This window comes from Terrapene carolina, unplaced genomic scaffold (genome assembly GCF_002925995.2).
Source record: "Terrapene carolina triunguis isolate 2854851 unplaced genomic scaffold, T_m_triunguis-2.0 Scaffold242, whole genome shotgun sequence".
NCBI lineage: Eukaryota > Metazoa > Chordata > Testudines > Emydidae > Terrapene > Terrapene triunguis.
The window spans coordinates 9377224-9395276 of NW_020664593.1; the positions used below are offsets into that span (position 1 = coordinate 9377224).

General features: G+C 44.1%; 1 protein-coding gene across 1 annotated transcript in view; it reads left to right on the top strand.

The window, feature by feature from the left end:
• CFAP44 (cilia and flagella associated protein 44) overlaps nt 1–18053 on the top strand; it is an 82500-nt gene that overhangs the window by 37667 nt on the left and 26780 nt on the right. Inside the window, exons 17-26 of the mRNA XM_026657390.2 lie at nt 3507–3659; nt 6660–6881; nt 7458–7603; nt 9041–9315; nt 12086–12137; nt 12652–12814; nt 14283–14413; nt 15630–15823; nt 16304–16484; nt 17785–17962. Coding sequence (XP_026513175.1) covers nt 3507–3659; nt 6660–6881; nt 7458–7603; nt 9041–9315; nt 12086–12137; nt 12652–12814; nt 14283–14413; nt 15630–15823; nt 16304–16484; nt 17785–17962 — 1695 coding nt within the window. The remainder of the gene's footprint in view (nt 1–3506; nt 3660–6659; nt 6882–7457; nt 7604–9040; nt 9316–12085; nt 12138–12651; nt 12815–14282; nt 14414–15629; nt 15824–16303; nt 16485–17784; nt 17963–18053) is intronic.

The window sequence follows — 18053 nt, forward strand, 5'->3', positions numbered from 1 at the left end:
TTTGCCACTATAGCTGTACATACTAGTATAGCTGTACTGGCAAACCCTATCTAGACTAGACCTGGCCTAAGTAACCATGGGAATTAGCTCATAACTGCTATCTTGGATTCATTCTGCTATCTTGGATTCAACCTGCTCCCTATATGTAAATTTCCACTACATGCATCCAAAGAAGTGGGTATTCACTCACGAAAGCTCATGCTCCTATACGTCTGTTAGTCTATAAGGTGCCACAGGACTCTTTGCAACCTGCTCCCTGTTTACCTGACAAGCACCAGTATGTCTTCTCCCTCTGGCTTGTCAGGCTTTTCTGACTGTCCTCCTGCCCACCAGTGACAAGTATCTATCCCAACCTTTCTGCTAGGTGCAGAAACCCTCCTAACATAATGTATTTATTTGCATGTATAATTTCTAGGTTATACATTCATATAACTGTCAAATGTATCTTAATTTTTCTTGCTTTAATATAAGCAAAGAAGAAGATTAAAAGAGGAACATTTAATTAATGGAACTTTAAGGTGCAGATTTTACATTTACAAAAGCAATGTAATTCGTTCCGATTCCTACAGCAATTGCAACTAGCTCCCTTTGCACACATTAGGGCTGGGTGAATTACTTCAGATAAAATAAAGAGCCCTGCCCCATCTCCGAGGCCTCCTTTGGGGAAAAACACCTATATGCAAACTTGACTTTTATTGCAATTTTAAAAGTTTGGATAATTTTTCCTCCTACCTCAGTTATTCCTCTGACATTGGCATTTCAGGGATCTAGCAGGGACCAGAAATCCTGTAAGATAGCTGGAGGGGGTTTCCCCAAGATTTCCAGCCCAGTTTTAAAGACATAAGAGATATGGATAGTACAGATAAAGCATCTACACTTTCAGCTGCTTATTCAGACAAAACCTCTGACCCAAGCGTTTGGTTCAGATCCATCTGTGACTGGAGTCCTGAGGTCACTCAGTTAGGGTGAACTGCAAAGAATGGGGCAGACCATCCCCAAAGCTGGTGGATATTCCAATACTTAGGTTTCAGAGTAGCAGCCGTGTTAGTCTGTATCCGCAAAAAGAACAGGAGTACTTGTGGCACCTTAGAGACTAACAAATTTATTAGAGCATAAGCTTTCGTGGGCTACAACCCACTTCTTCGGATGCATATTGAGTGAAACATATCGAGGAGATATATATACACACATACAGAGAGCATGAACAGGTGGGAGTTGTCTACCAACTCTGAGAGGCCAATTAAGTAAGAGAAAAAAAACTTTTGAAGTGATAATCAAGGTAACCAAGTACAGACAGTTTGATAAGAAGCAAGTGTGAGAATACTTACAAGGGGAGATAGATTCAATGTTTGTAACGGCTCAGCCATTCCCAATCCTTGTTTAGCCCTGAGTTGATTGTGTCTAGTTTGCATATCAATTCCAGCTCAGCAGTCTCTCGTTGGAGTCTGTTTTTGAAGTTTTTCTGTTTTAAGATAGCCACCCGCAGGTCTGTCATAGAATGGCCAGACAGGTTAAAGTGTTCTCCCACGGGGATTTACCAAGCCAGCACAAAACAGCTTTTTTATTACCTCACCAGTTGCCCAGAAGCCAACAACACAGTTCCCTTAAAGTAACCCAGTCTCAGGCCTCCACCTAGACACTCAAGTCAGATATGATGAGGATTAATGAAAATCTTATTCATCATATAAAAAAGTTCTACCAATCCCAAAGGATCGGACACATTACCTCCCAGGTTAATGAATATTCCAGATCTTACCCAAATACATGCTACAGCCAGTTCTTGTTAACTAAATGAAAATTTGTTAAAAAGGAAAAGAGAGAGAGTATGGTTAAAACATCAATATACATACAGACATGAGTTCAATTCTTGAGGTTCAGATTCATAGCAAAGATGGTGAGCTTTGTAGTTGCAAAGAGTTCTTTTAGAATTTAGTCCATAGGTTATAGTCCAATGTCCAATATATATTCAGGGTGTTCCAGCTTAGGACTGGGATTTCAATCTTGTGACTCAAACTTCCCCTGGTGAAGCTTAAGCAGACCTAAGATAAAAAGGATTAGGATCCAAACATCTTGTATGCATTTCAGGCCTTCTTTGACAGGTTGGAGTCCCTCAGCGACCAATAGACCCTCATTTCCTAAGCATTGCCCGGTAATTATTCACACAGATTAACATAAGGCAATTGTCTGTTTTTCCACCATTCACAGATGATTTGCTATACATTTCAAAGAGAGATGAATACAGAGACATCCTATTTACAGTTCATTTAAATGTTAAGATGTTCTTTTGATCTCTGAATTAACAGAATACAGCATAGACAGGGACTGTTTGATTACATTGTTTTCCACTACCCATATATATGTAAATACACAAAAACACAAACATTATCTCCCCATATGTCTTTAAGGGTTGAATTTTAGTCATTTATCCTGTAGGATGCTTAACCCTTTCTGGTCATGCGTCACATCTTCTTTCAAAGAAGCCAGGCTCACAAGGTCTGAATGATTCCCCATCTTCACTGAGCACCTCCTTGCAGCAGGGCACCCTAACACCCGGTCTACAGTCCCACTTCCTCTCTCAGAATCCTAGGGACTTACCCAACAGTCTCTCTTGCCTCAGTAATACCCATCCTTGGGGCTGGCTTATTACAAAAACATAGTGCAAATAATCCATAACAGAAATCCCAAAACATAGTCCATTTATCACCCCCAGTGCATGTAGTCCTTATAACCCCACAACAGCTAGTCCATCAACATAGCACATACCATACTCTGGCATCCTCCACCACCCTTGGGCTCTACTTCTGTGCTCCCCTGGTCTTCTGCCAGGACAGCCACCCAAGCCCTTACAAGTCAAGTGCATCTCCACTCTTCCTAGCAGAATAACGCCTTCATCCCCCAAACCTTCTGCTGGGAGTTCATCCTCACCAGTGGAGTATCTATTGCTTCCCCTGTTCTGTTAACCTCTCATCTCAGACAGGTAAGCAGGTAGGTGTTTCCACTGTTCCCAACTTCAGCCCTTTCTGGTCCTCAGCTCCAGCTCTCTGGCTTGGAAGTCAGCATGCAATGCCCTCTGCTGCTCTTCTGCCTTTAACTTTCTGGTCCTGCCTCTCGGCCTTTGGGAGGTCAGCTAGCAAACCCCCCTCTAGCCACCCCTACAAGCCTCCTCCCTCTCTAATTCTCCCTGATCCTTTATAGCACCAGGTGCTGCTCTGCCTTTTTAATTGGCCAATTGGGAGCACCTGTACTTGCACAGAGGAACTGGACCTGCTTCATTTAAAGGGGAAAGCCACCTTGTGACACTAAACATCATCATGCTGCTCTCAGTCTAAGATGATATTCTCTGATTTCTGGGGGTGATGTGTCCATTTAAATAATCACATAAAGTGAATGTTGACTGGTGTGCCTTTGACTTTGTGGCTTGACAACTTCTAACCTTTAGTTTTACTCTTCCTCTCTCCCCTTCCGTATGTCTGTCTAATGCTTGTGTTTTATGTGCTATTCTACAGGCAGAGAGCATGCTGCTTGTGCTCTGTGAGAATGGCTTTGCTCTTCAGGTTCCTGCACCCATCCTTGGAGAACAGGACACAGTATCCACCTATGAGATCAAAGACCTGCCCACACAGTATTTCCATTTCTGCAGCATTAAATCCCGGATCAAGGTAAAGAACTGTCCTGTGGGGAATTAAATTCTCAGCCCTCAGTTACCAGTATCCATAGAGTGCAAAACTACTCCACTCAAGTTGCTAGTCTGTGTAGTGCTGAATGCAGGGTTCTAGCTGAGCCATTCATAAGGAGGGACCAAGCACAGACCACTCCTGGCTTTGCTTCATCTATTGGAAAATACATGTTGTCAACACTAATTCATGGAAATAAAAAGTGGAATTGAGGAATAACATATAGCTTATAATGCATGTATATTATAGGATTACACTAGTGGTAGTAGAGATAAAGTTAATATGTCACTTCCATTCTAAAATATATTTTTAGTTTTTAATTTTCAGAAAAATTATCCTTACAGCTGTAATTTCTCATGCTCGATCCCAGCCTCAAAGGAAATTCTTTTGAACAGTTTCATAAACATGGATTTGGCCACTTTTGAGTTAATCAAACATGAAAAATGGTTGTTTTTCGCCAGTAAAATTTTTCTGATACTTTTTGAGTGCTGTGATAACTGTAAATGGACTCTTATACAAAAAAAAATAGTCAGTGTGACATTGCACTCTATATGATTTTATGAAAGTATGCTGATGAGTGTGAACATAATGTAACTAAAATATGCTTCATGTAAAAGGTCTCTTGTAAGGTACCATTACAAAGTTTATAATCTACTGTGTGGTCATCCTATTTGTATAAATATATCACTCTTGTATCAGAAACTAGAAATATGAAATATAACTCTGAGGGCCTATTGTAATTATACAAAGTGTGGGCCATTAATGATGGTTTGGAATCTTGAAGGCTCCCATTAACCAGGACAATTGACTGTAGATGGCTCTGTTTTACTTGTAAGTCTTCCTGTACACGTGTGTGCTGGCAAGTGGGTAATGAAGTCTTACAGTGACATGTGATCATGTCACCTGACCTGGAATCCATCTTTAACCTGGTGCTTTTCCATTGAGAAGGAGGGGGTGGGAACCCAGAGAGGGACAAAGGATTCCCGCCTTGTGCAAAAGATATATAAGTGGGATGGAAGAGAACAAAGGATGGGGCCATCATGAGAAATCCCCTAGCTACCACCTGAGCTGGAACAAGGGCTGTACCAGGAGAAAGGATTGTGCCCAGACTAGGAAGGTGTCCAGTCTGTGAAAGAAACTTATTGAAACATCTCTGAGGGTGAGATTTTATCTGTATTCAGTTTTATTACTGTATTAGGCTTAGATTTGCGTGTTTTATTTTATTTTACTTGGTAATTCACTTTGTTCTGTCTGCTATTATTTGGAACCACTTAAATCCTACTTTCTGTATTTAATAAAATCACTTTTTACTTATTAATTAACCCAGAGTATGTATTAATACCTGGGTGGGGGGGCAAACAGCTGTGCATATCGCTCTATCAGTGTTCTAGAGGGCAAACAATTTATGAGTTTACCCTGTATAAGCTTTATACAGGGTAAAACGGATTTATTTGGGGTTTAGACCCCATTGGGAGTTGGGCATCTGAGTGTTAAAGACAGGAACACTTCTGTAAGTTGCTTTCAGTTAAGTCTGCAGCTTTCGGGCACATGGTTCAGACCCTGTGCTGGAGCAGACTGGTGTGTCTGGCTCAACAAGACAGAGTGCTGGAGTCCCAGGCTGGCAGGGAAAGCAAGGACAGAAGTAGTCTTGGCACAGCAGTTGGCAGTTCCCAAAGGGGTTTCTGTGATCCAACCCGTCATAGTCAGCATTGCATCTATGCATTCCTCAATGAGGACTCGCTCCTTTGAAGACGTGTGGCCAAATTCATTGCTGGTATAAACACGGGCAACACCTTAGATAGCACTGGAGTTACACACTCTTTCAACAGTGGGTATTTTAGGAAACTGAAAAAGCAGCTCAGTGGCAGGGTGAGGATTAGAACACTGATTCCCTGACTCTCAGCATCAGTACTCCATCTACCACGTCACAGCTGCTTCTCTTGAGTGATGGCACTTCCACTCTCAACCGTACTTTCAAAGATTTATAACTACTATTTTTATGTTTTGTTAAAGATCTGGCAAAGCCCCAGCATCCACAGTGACCAGGAAGAATTCAGTACTCAGGAAGAAGAGATGTCTTTGGCTACCTTACAAAGCTAATATTTCCCTGGGAAAAGATAGCATGATATTTGACACTTATTTATGCTAAGATAAGTTTTAATAAAATGAAGATTTTCAAGATTGTATAAATTGGCCATGGCAATACTCTTCAATTCAGTGTTCAGAAGGAAGGTCATTACAAACATTTTGTTTTCACTTTAAACTTATGTTTGAGCACAAACAATGCCACATAGGAATCTGAATTCAGGTCTCCAGCATGGTCCCTTTTACTTTTGGGCACATAAAGGACAGAGTTCGGGAACACTGCGGAAGTAGTGCATCCAGTCCATGAGTTGATAGAGAACCTCCCATTGCTGTCAAGCAAACCCTCTGGCTAACACAAGGCTTGATTGGTTTGGGAAAAGCTGCATTTAGCATGTCTCTGGTGGAGGGTGCTTGCTGTTTCATTAGTCCTTGGAAGCAGAATATAAGAGGAGGCGGGAATGAGAGGATTCCCACTGCAGCTTCAAATGAGGTATGATGGGGCTTGTCTACACAGGCCTTGCAGTGCGGACTACGGGAGTCTGAATTGCTGAGTGCATCAAAGTGTTGTGCTGTAACTACTCCATGTAGTCCCTGCTAGCTTGAACTAAAAGGTATCTAGTTTGTGTTAATGCAGTCTGTTTCAAATAGGACTCTGTTAACTAGAAACATGTACCTTTTAGTTTGTGCTAGCAGGGCATATATGGGCAATTGCAGCACAACATTTTAGTGTGTGCTGCATTTCACACCCCTATAGTCTGCACTGTGGGGTTGTGTAGACAGGCCTGACCTCTGTTTAGTTGCGAGGAATATTTGCCTAATTTCTAGCATTTTTATCATGAGAGCCTTTCAGTCAATGGTGCATTGGTTTCATGACTCATTTTTCACTGCTTTCTGTAACAGAGGGAAGAGGAGATTGAGCGCAGAGAGAAAAAGAAACAGGAGGAGGAGAAGGCAAGGTTGGCGTGGATAAAGAAACAGCAGGACATGGGACTTGAGATAGAAGAAGAGCCAGAGGCAGAGCCTAAGAAAGAGGAGCCACTGCCACCCATCTACGTCCCACAGGAGCCCAGCCCCATCGTCTGTGGGTTTTATTCAGCACCAGGGAAATTCTGGCTCTCTTTGGTAAATTAAATATTCTTTCATTTTTAATTTGAGAAAGGGATTGGTAAGTGTAGAGACAATAAGATTCATGGACTTGGGGATTAGATGGCGTAGAGAACTGGTATTTGGAATAAAAACCTTTTGCCTCTAGGACACAAGCTCATATGTGCCCCATGCTTGAAGATATCCAAATGCTCAGAGAAGACCAAGTGCTTGATGTGAGTGCTGAGTGGTCTTTGTGAAATGGTTTTACAGTGTCATTCCAGTTCACAACAAATGGCACTCTTTTTGGTGGTCTCCCCAGAGAGGCCAAGGTAGTCCTTTCCCCACTAGTAGATGGTGGTCCCTTGTGGTCATGACTGAGGCACATTGGTGGGACAGAGAGGGATGGCAAATGCTTGTAACTCCACTGATAATGGTGGACTTATTCTGCGGATAAACAGCGTTTCCAGGGGGTTTTAGTCTGGCTTCTTTCACTTGCAATGAATTCATTTTTAAAAAGAAATTTAAGAAAAGAGCAATTGTTCATGTATTTTCCTGGGCACCTGCATCAGCATCCTTTCCTCATGTCTTCTTCGTGGCTCTTCTCTTCTTTAGGGTGGCTATGACTCTGGGTACCTCTACCACTGTGCATTCTCCCCGATTCAGCACCAAATATCCCCTGAAAGCAGGCAAGATGAGCCCTTTGAGGCGATTCCTATGGAGAACACAGATGACAACCCCATCCAAAGGATCTCTTTCTGGTAAAAGAGCTTATGCACTATGACTTACTAAACTGATGAACTGGAATCATGAGATATCATTGTATATTCCTCTGTTTCTTTCCTTGTGTGGATCAGTATCCATGTGCAAGAGTACTGATGCTGAGAGTCAGGTACACTGGATGGTTCAGACCCTGGGTCTGTGTTGGAGGAGTCTGGCTCAACACGACAGGGTGCTGGAGTCCCAGGCTGGCAGGTACACTGGATGTCAGTGTTTGAGCATTGGCCTGCTAAACCCAGGGTTGTGAGTTCAATCCTTGAGGGGACCACTTAGGAATCTGGGGCAAAATCAGTACTTGGTCCTGCTAGTGAAGGCAGGGGGCTGAACTCGATGACCTTTTGGGGTCCCTTCCAGTTCTAAGAGATAGGTATATCTCCATATAAGTGTCTCTATTCCCTGGTACCTACAGTTAGTTGGTTACCAGCTTTAGGATTCCTGATGGGTAGGATTTGTCAGTACAGCTGTGTAAAATACATTATTTTGTCTTTTAAAAAATGTTCATGTTGAAAATGCCCACTTTTTTGAGCACTCAAAGTTCAATTGTGCCTTTAAGATGCAACCATGGATTGGGAAGTTCTCCCCAAGGGAAGCCCTGGGATGCTGCTACTTCCTTCGGGGGGTGCAGTCCACTACCTCGGTGCTTGCTTGGCCAGTGGGTAGGGGGATGGAGTCATGGCCTTACCTCCTTCCATCTCTCACCCTCTTTAGGGTGCTCTTTGCTCCCCAGGAGAGTATGGAGGGAGCAAGCCCCACACTTTCATTGTGCCAGGCCTGCAGCTTGAACTGGACGTTATGTGGACTGCACAGGTGGAGTGGAGAGCTCCTTGTGCTCTCCCCACCCCATGAGACCAGGCCTGATCTGACCCCAAGGAAGCAGTTTTAGGTTATAAAAACTGTAATTTACATCTGTCTTCTTCTCTCCTTCTATTGGGTGGAGTATGGGGAGCTGAAAGTCATCTCCCAATCCCGAACCAGGCTGTGTGGCAGCCGTGCAACCCCTCTTTAGCGGCTAATCCAGGCTGTGGGTCACAACCAATCTGCACCTGTTGTGCAGGGTGTTGGAGCCCATTGGAGCCATGCAAATCCAGATCCAAAACCCTCCAGAGCCCATTCTTTGTCCACTCCATATTGATTTTCTCTGCTACCCCATGACCCAATTCCGAAGCCAGTTCCATGATGTATAGGAGGTGCATGGTTATCCTTGTACAGTCACTTAGTTTGCCAACAGCCTTCATCTCTTGGGCAGGGCATAAGTGGTACGGGTGAGAGAACCTTGCTCCAGCCCTTCATACCCGGGTGAATTTCACCCATTGTGTTAATTTAGCTTTCGTTCACAAGTGTCATTGGCTCTTTGCTGTTGCAACATTAACTGTTCTAGATCAGTACCTGGAATTGTTTAGCTTTTGTTCACTTTACAGCACCAGCAAGCTGTTGATGTTCTGTGGGATGAAGGATGGAGCAGTGCGAGTTTATCCTCTCCAGGACAAAGACCTGTCAGCAGACATGATGAACGGATACTGGTCCTTCAACATGCATGACAATGATTATGGCCAAATCCAGGCAATCTACTCTAGTTATGATGACCGATTCCTGGTTACCTGTGGAGCAGATAGCAACATCTTTACCTTCAATATCCTGTCTCCAGAGGACATTCAAAGAGAGCTAAAAGCCAAAGTGCCCTCTCCAAGAGTGAGTGACTGAATGAACACATTTCCTAATTCTTCTGTATTGTGTTCTGGTGCATAGGTAAAAGCATTACAGTTCATTTTTCAGGACATGTCCAAATCTATGAATACCAGAGTACCCTCTAGTGCTAAGTAATGCGGGTCTGTTACTACTTCTGTGCAAAAAACACTCAGTCCTTTTGCATTGTGGGTCATTCATGGCAAAAACTGGGGATTTTCAAAGCAATTTGTGAATATGAGCCCATGCAAAATGTCTGCTAATGTAATAATAGTCTTTATGTCTGTAATTCTCCTTCTCTTTCTCCTCCCAGTGCTTTTTTTCTTACCTCTAAAAGTGTAAGGTCTGTTTATTCTGTTGATGTACATGGCCTCCCTTAGCTAATCATCACTTCACGTGTTTGTATGTTGAGAACAACAAAGATCTGGCAGATTTTCTCTCTATTCTGTGCTTCTTTTTATTAAAGTGCAGTTCTACTCTGAATAGAGACTTAGGCCTGGTCTACACTACGACTTTAATTCGGATTTAGCTGCGTTAATCCGAATTAATCCTTAACCCGTCCACACAACGGAGCCAGTTACTTCGAATTAAAGGGCACTTAAAATCGATTTCTGTACTCCACCCCGACGAGCGGAGTAGCACCAAAATCGATTTTGTTAATTTGAATTAGGGGTAGTGTGGCCGCACACCACCGAATTAATGTGGTTAAAATTAATGGGGTAGTGTGGCCGCACACCACCGAATTAATGTGGTTAAAAACCGAATTAATGTGCTTAGTGTGGCCGCGCACAATCGAATTTATACAATCTGTTTCCCAAATTCGAATTATCTAAATTCGAATTAATCTCGTAGTGTAGACGTACCCTTAAAATATGGCAGCATAAAGGCACTATGTTTATTTTTTATCAGTGGCTTCTGTACCACAGTTGCTCAATTTGTAAGTAAAGAAGGAATTTTTTTTAAATTTACCTAACCTGCGAACATCCCATGAGAACTGAGAGTTAAGCTGGGCTCTTTCATTCTCATACATCAACACCAGTATTAAAGATTCTGCAGGCCAAATTAGGGCCTCTAAAACCCCCGTGCTGCCCCATTACCTTTATTGAGTTTTCACAGATTAAACTGATTTGAATTTAGGAAACAATTCTATTGATGATGCACTAGAAGGAATACACTTCCGCTAACTCTCTTAACTGTATTGGTTTTGCAGGGGTAACAGGAGTAAAACTCAGTAAAAGCTTAATGAGTCACTGAAGTAACCAGATCTGACTCCAAAAGAAAGAGAGGTCTGTTCAATAAAAAAGTGCTATCTTGACAGAATCATTTTTTGAGTAGATTGCACTTTAAAATATTTTCATAAAAATCTGATAATCTCTAGAGCCCTGTGCGGATACACAAATGTGTATCTTCATCTGATCCGCTATCCGCAAAAATTATCTTCTGATAGCTGCAGATATCTACGGATTTGTAGGGCTCTACACTGGGGGCCAGGCTGAGGCTCTGAGGCATCCCCCCTCTCGGAGCCCTGTCAGGAGACCTGCGTGGGCAGCTGTGGGAAGCCCGCACAGAGTCGCGGACCCTCACCTGCCCTCGGCTGGGCGGAGAGGACACAGCTAGGGGCTGCTCAGAGCCCCCCCACCGCTGCACCATGGCACCCAGGGCAGCCCCCCACCCAGTGTCCCAGTACCCTGCCCAGGGCAGATGGAGGGACCCAGGCTCCCCACAGCTGCCAGTGCGGCTCTCCCTGACCCGGCTCTGGGCAAGGGGGTGGTTTGGAGCCCAGGCCGGCCACAATAAGAGCTAGGCGGACAGCTGTGCTGAGCTGTGGCAGACCCTCCACCTGCCCTGGGCGGGGAGTCCGAGCAAACCCCGGCCCGTGTCCCTGCCCTCCCCCACCCAGTGTCCCTGCCCTCCATCCCCCCGCCAAATGTCCCAGCCTCTCTGCTCAGTGTCCCTGCCCTCCAGTTCCCCACACCCAGTGTCCCTGCCCCCAGTCCCTCTGCCCAGGCTCCCCAAAGCTGCCAACACGGCTCTCCCCCAACCCAGCTTGGACCCGCAGCCTGGCCATGGTAAGAGCCGGGCGGGCAGCTGTGGGGAGCCGTGGCGGACCCTCCACCTGCCCTGGCCATCCAGTGTCCCTGCCCCCCAGGCCACCTCGCCCGGGGCAGGTGGAGGATCCGTGCTGTGGTTCCTCACTGCTGCCCACCTGGCTCTTACCGCCATTTCCCTGCGCGGATACAAAATTTGTATCCGCATCCGCGCTGCTGTCCGCAGAACTGGTCCATGGATATAAAGCGGATACCCGCGGATTTGCAGGGCTCTAATGATCTTTATAACGTCATTTCCATAGCCTAGGTTGACAGCATTGCTTTATGTCCATCTTAAAAGTGCTATTTCTTATCAAAGGGAGTGTCTATTCTAGTTTTAGTCACATGGAAGAGTTTTCAAATTCTGTCACTACCTTTAAACATAAATGGGATTCATAGTGGGCCAAACTCAAATCCACTGACTTTAATTGAGTTACATCATGGATCAGTTTGGCCCCTGTATTCATTGGTAAATATTCCATTTGCCTCTTTTTTGCCCGGGGGAACCATTAGAACCTGATATTTAGTGACTCTGTGGTGTCATTCATCATGAAGGTTTCATCTGGCTTTACAAACATCACTTGACTTGTGAGGAGCAGTGTGGGGTTCTTCCTTAACTTATGGAACAGCCTCATGAGCCGTTGAGTGTCATTCCTTGTTTACGCAAAGGCTATATTTTTGCTTCACAGGGAGATCTTGAAAAGGAGAAAACTGCAGAAGATATTGAGGATCCCAGTGCCTACAGGTAAGGCGTGCTTGATGAAAGCAAGAAAGGCTGCACTTGCTGGTAGCTCTGCCTCCAGTTCATATGGCCCAGCTGTTTTGCCTTCTTAAAGAAGGCAGTAGCTCACTCCAAAGTTGGGCCATTGTCTCAAGACACATGGGGCCTTCGATGCCTGTGCAGCCTTTATGCAAACATCCATCTCATCCACCTGTTTTTGTAGCATGATGTTCTGACATTGTTATTTAACATATATGTTCTGATAGTACGTAGAGGCCTACTAAACCAGAGATCCCTGGTGCTAGGCACTGTACAAACGTGTAATAAATGATAATCCCTTCACCCAAAAGCTTACAGTCTAATGTTTCATTCTACTTTTCTTCAGCCCCATTGATTCCAGGGGAGCTGCACGAGTGTCAGTGAGGGCAGAATTTTGACCCGTGTTTGTTCCTGGCTAGAAGGCTACAGTATTGTGTCTCCTCTCTCTCTTCCCCTCCACCATCCAGATAATGCTGCTTCCTTTTTCTTGCATTTCCAGCATTGAGAATGCCAAGCAAAAAAAGGAATATGACCAGATAATGAAGGCAGCAGAAGACAAAAAAAACAAAAAGAGGCAAGAGCTGATCATCCTTAGGCATGAGTTTCATCACCTGCTTCAAAGGAACATGGAGCTGCCAAAGCACATGCAGCTACACAGAGAGGTACATCAGATTGGTGTTGTCAAGGTTCCTTCCCCACTCTGAACTTTAGGGTACAGAGGTGGGGACCTGCATGAAAACCTCTAAGCTTAACAACCGGCTTAGATTTGCTTTTGCTGCCACCACCCAAATGATTTGAGTTATTTGGGAAACTCTGTCTTCCCCCCCAAAACCTTTCCCTCCCGGGGTAGCCTTGAGAGACTCCTCCACCAATTCCCTGGTGAACACCGATCCAAACCCCTTGGATCTTAGAAGAAGGAAAAAATCAACGAGGTTCTTAAAAAGAAGGCTTTTAATTAAAGAAAGAAAGGTAAAAATCATCTCTGTAAAATCAGGATGGAAAATAACTTTACAGGGTAATCAGATTCAAAGAGCCCAGAGGAACCTCCTCTAGCCTTAGGTTCAAAGTTACAGCAAACAGAGGTAAACTCTCTAGCAAAAGGAACATTTACAAGTTGAGAAAACAAAGATAAACCTAACACGCCTTGCCTGGCTGTTACTTACAAGTTTGAAATATGAGAGACTTGTTCAGAAAGATTTGGAGAGCATGGATTGATGTCTGGTCCCTCTTAGTTCCAAGAGCGAACAACCCCCAAAACAAAGAGCACAAACAAAAGCCTTCCCCCCCCACCAAGATTTGAAAGTATCTTGTCCCCTTATTGGTCCTTTGGGTCAAGTATCAGCCAGGTTACCTGAGCTTCTTAACGCTTTACAGGTAAAAGGATTTTGGTGTCTCTGGCCAGGAGGGATTTTATAGTATTGTACACAGGAGGGCTGTTACCCTTCCCTTTATAGTTATGACAGGTGTATAAGTCCTTTATCCTTGGATTAGGCTACCACTTTAAAATGAGCTGTGTCCAGTGTGTTAGAATCAAAATATGGCCAACCCATTTTCCCCCTCTTCCCACTCAAGCTCCTTAAATAAACTGCTTCCCCATGGCACAGGCATTTCTGAGTGTGCTGCAGAAGTTAGTGCCTCAGAAGTACCTGTAAGACCTATAGACCAAGCAGCAATGCTGCTGATTTCCAGTCACTCTTTAAAGGCTACAGTGAAGGGAATGGAAGTATGATCGAGAAGCATCCTGAAGTGAGTGAAAGTGGTAAAACTAGCAAGGGGCAGAAGTACTGATTTGCCTAGGTTCGCCCTTGCACACTGTATTTGATTCCTGCTCTGGAGAAGCATTGGAGTTCATTAATTTTTCAATTTTAGATGGATTGGAAGAAGGGGTGTGTGTGTGTATATTTTAATATGCCAGGAGCTCCAACCCACACCTAGTGCTGGGTGACACTAGAGAAGAGTTTTGGAAGAACGTGGCTCTCTCCACTGTGGTGAACAGCTGCTGGAGTGAGCAGTTGGGTCGATGCACATTAACTCCTATGTCTGAACAAAAATATGTCTTAAACCTAACCACTGCTACTATCCTAGCCTAGCATTCAGCATGCTATGATACAGTTTCCCATCTATCTGCAGGAATTCGAGATGGACCACAGAATCCGTGAGGAGATGGATAGGCAGACAGCACAGAGAATCCAACTAGTGCAGAAGGAGTTGGCTTGGGATCAGGAGAAGCACCGCATTGGGCTGCAGAAATTGCAGAGTCGGTAAGGACTTGCCTTCTTTCACCCTCCTCCACCTTGAGATCTTCCATTAACTAAGTTCAATCTGCCTTGAGGAACAAGAAAGGAACATTTTCTTCATAGAACTAAAGTGTGTATATATGTCCTGTTTGTGACTATATTCTCATTTGGTCTGAAACATACACAAGTTAGGCAAGCACTGATATGCAAATCAGGTTATTACTGAATCAGGACTGTGCTATCCACCTCCATGGCATCAGAGCCAGGTTTTGGGGGAACAGCTCTGCTTGAGTTTCAGCCAGTGACATTTGCTGGGGTTCTAGAAGTGCTGGTGGAACTCTGAGGAATAAACTGTGCAGTGAACCCATGTCCTTCATGTGTGATGAAGTGCAGCTGGGGACAAACTGAGCTTGCTGTGGAAGAGATGGTCCTTGTCTCACTTTGGGAGGGCAATGTACCAGCATTCCTTAAGAACAGATGGTTTATTGAGTAGTGGTCAAACCATCTCCTGATGTGGAGAATCTCACCAATTAAAACCCTATTGGGAATCTCCGTTTATAATAAATATAATAATAATATATGGAGATATACCTATCTCATAGAACTGGAAGGGACCTTGAAAGGCCATTGAGTCCAGTCCCCTGCCTTCACAGCAGGACCAAATACTGTCCCCTGACAGTTCCCCCCCCATATCCCTCAATGGCCCCCTCAAGGATTGAACACAACCCTGGGTTTAGCAGGCCAATGCTCAAACCACTGAGCTATCCCTCCCCTCCCCTTTGTGGGGAAGAATGCTGTAGGGATGCAATTCTGTTGATTCCTGGACTCCTCAGATCTCCTTGACCCTGTCGAGTCCAGTTTTAGGCCTGAGTTTGATATAGAGATTGCTCTGCTAGGTGATTTTTCTGGTGGTAGACAAAGATCAACTATCTATGCTAGTTCACCTTGATCTGTCGGATGCCTTAGACACCATTTTGGTTGATGGGGTATTGTTGATATGCCCACGCTTGAGTGGCTCCATTTCTAGACTTCATGAGGTCAGTGGAAGGTACTTCTATCATAGCACTGATACCTGTTGTTTTATGTTTGCAAATACTATGGTTGTATAATATATTTAATTAGTATAATACATTGTTTAAGCCTTTTGGGGCAGCAATATGGGCTAGAAGGAAAATACGTCACAGACTGCTACTGCAGAAATCAGACAATAATGAATGCTATCTCTATTTTGTTTCCTTAGGTTTCGGGACACTCTGGAATTTGACACAGTGGTCGTTCATGCTATAGGAAGTAATCATCAAATCTCCACATATAGGCTCCTGGCAATCTCCGAGAGGTACTACAAAGCCAGAAAACAAAGTCAAACAGGGAAAAGGAGAACAAGCAAATTAGGAAAAGAAGCAGAGCAAAGGCGAGAAAGCCAGAAAGAGACAAGTAAGACATATGCAAAGGCCTAAATGCTGCCATTCTGTTTACCACAATGTGCTTTCCATCCTTCATTAGACCTTGTTTATTTTCCTGAGCTTGAGTGGAAGAGACTGCAGTATATCACATCACCTTTAAGCAAAGAAACTTGGCAACAGAAGGTGGTCACAGAGTTATCTTCATGTTCTGTTTCAGTCACCACTTTGCATTCTCAATCAACAGTTCCCCTGTGCCATTTAGAACCAGATGTTTTCCACATTCTAGTCAATGTTGGCAAAAACCCATCAACCCAAAGGGGAGACAAAGTTGCACAGCATTATAGTTTTTTTCACCGATTGATAATATGGCATGAGCAAAGGACCATTGACTTCAGCTATGCTGATTTATACCAGCTGAGGAGCTGGCCCAGTATGGCTTACAGTAGCTGTGACTTGCTTTTAGGTCACATCAGAATACCTAATGCTTACACATCCACTTCATTCTTCTTAGGTCAGGCTGCTGGAGTTAGTGAAGAGGCGATGGAAGCTGACAAGCTGAAGAAAAGGCCCCAGCTGCAAGGTGCTATAGGACGTTTTGGTGGAAACCGACTTGAACAAATTAGAAAAAATATGGAGAAAGCTGACAGGGCCAAAGCTAAGATTATGCAAAGAAGGAAGGAGTGGGATGAACTGTAAGTCCTGAATCACAAACTGCATCTTTCCATTGGCCTGCCTTTGTCTGTGGTCAAATAATTGTACTTAGCTCTCATATGCCACTGTTATGTTTTTGTATAATTCCCTATTATTCTAAGGGGGCAATTTAAAAACTAATTAGCTCCAACTGTCAGTTATGGACAGCAGATGCCCTGGAATCTCAGGTGAACCTTAGAATTTTTTGTGCTGTCTGCCACGGGTCCTCTTTTAAAGCAATGCCAATGTGGAGGGCTAAATGGCACAATCAGGTGGGGAGGTGAGGGAAAAGGAAGAAGGGAGTACTTGTTGGAGGTGTCTAATTCCGTCTTGGCTTGGGGCCACCAAGACTTCTAGGGTCTGCCCTTGATTAACCCCTTGAGCAGCGATAGTGTGGTTGAGCCACTTGCACTAACATCATAAACATTATGTTAGCATGTGTGTACGTACATGTCACACTGTCCCTTCCCTTTCCCTGCTGGCTCCGCTCTTAAAATGGAAAATGCCAAGAAAGTCTCTCAAAATGCATGGAAAACAGGAATCTCTTCAAACTTAATGTATAGCTTACTGACATGAATGGAGCCAGCAATGAAGGCAGAAAGATAGTGCAGTGAGTTGCAAATTCTTGAAGTCAATGAGAATTTGAGTGGATAAGAACTGTATGATTAGGCCCTGTACTCTATGCTGCAGCCAAGCAGAACTTTGCCAACCATCTCTCTGAGAAAGTCAGCAGCATGTGCTATGCACATTAGTTGAATTAGTCATGTAACTCCTATCCCCTCTCCTGCCCCTACCCTTTCCTTGGGTCTTAACATGGCTTGAGGTATTGAATCAGGGGAGGCGCTACACATGGTTGGTGCCGTCTCCTCTTTGTTGGGTGTTTTGTCAGCTGAAATCAGCTTTATAGCGTACTATCTGCTGCTCACTGCTATACAAGGGTCTTCTCTGAGCCCAGAGCTTCATTCAAGGGTCTTATATGAATCTGTCCTTAATGGCTACATCATGTATTTGTTTAGTTTTTAAAAATCACATTTTCCTATGCACGTTTGTTTTTCTCTTCAAAACTAAAGGAGACATTCGTCCCCAAGTATGGATCACTTTCTAACATTCCTGCTACACACTTAGATAAACTCTTCCAAACAATTGATATTTCCTTCTAAGTACTACTTAGTCTTCCGCTGACTCCTAACTCTTCTACCACGCCTTGTTTCACAAAGCAGAAGTTATCAACAGGTAAGGTAAGCACAGAGGTGGGAGATTTGGGCAGTCTTTGAATTTCTGCTTGGTTTCGGTGCTTGGCAGATACAAGAGCAAACCCAGTGACAACTATGAGAACCCCAAGGATGTTCAGGACATCAAAGAGGCTCAGGAAAACATGGGGGATTTCAAACTGAAGACAGCCACAAACTACAAGATCCCGGAGCACATGCGTATGAACGCAGAGAAGAAGAAGGTGCAGCTTAGGTCGTTAGAGGTGGCGGTATGTAAATGGATTCACTGGCAGTGGGACTGCCCCCTTTTTGGAAAATGAGCCATTGCAAAATGTTTTGAAAGTGACATGGTGGAGGGCC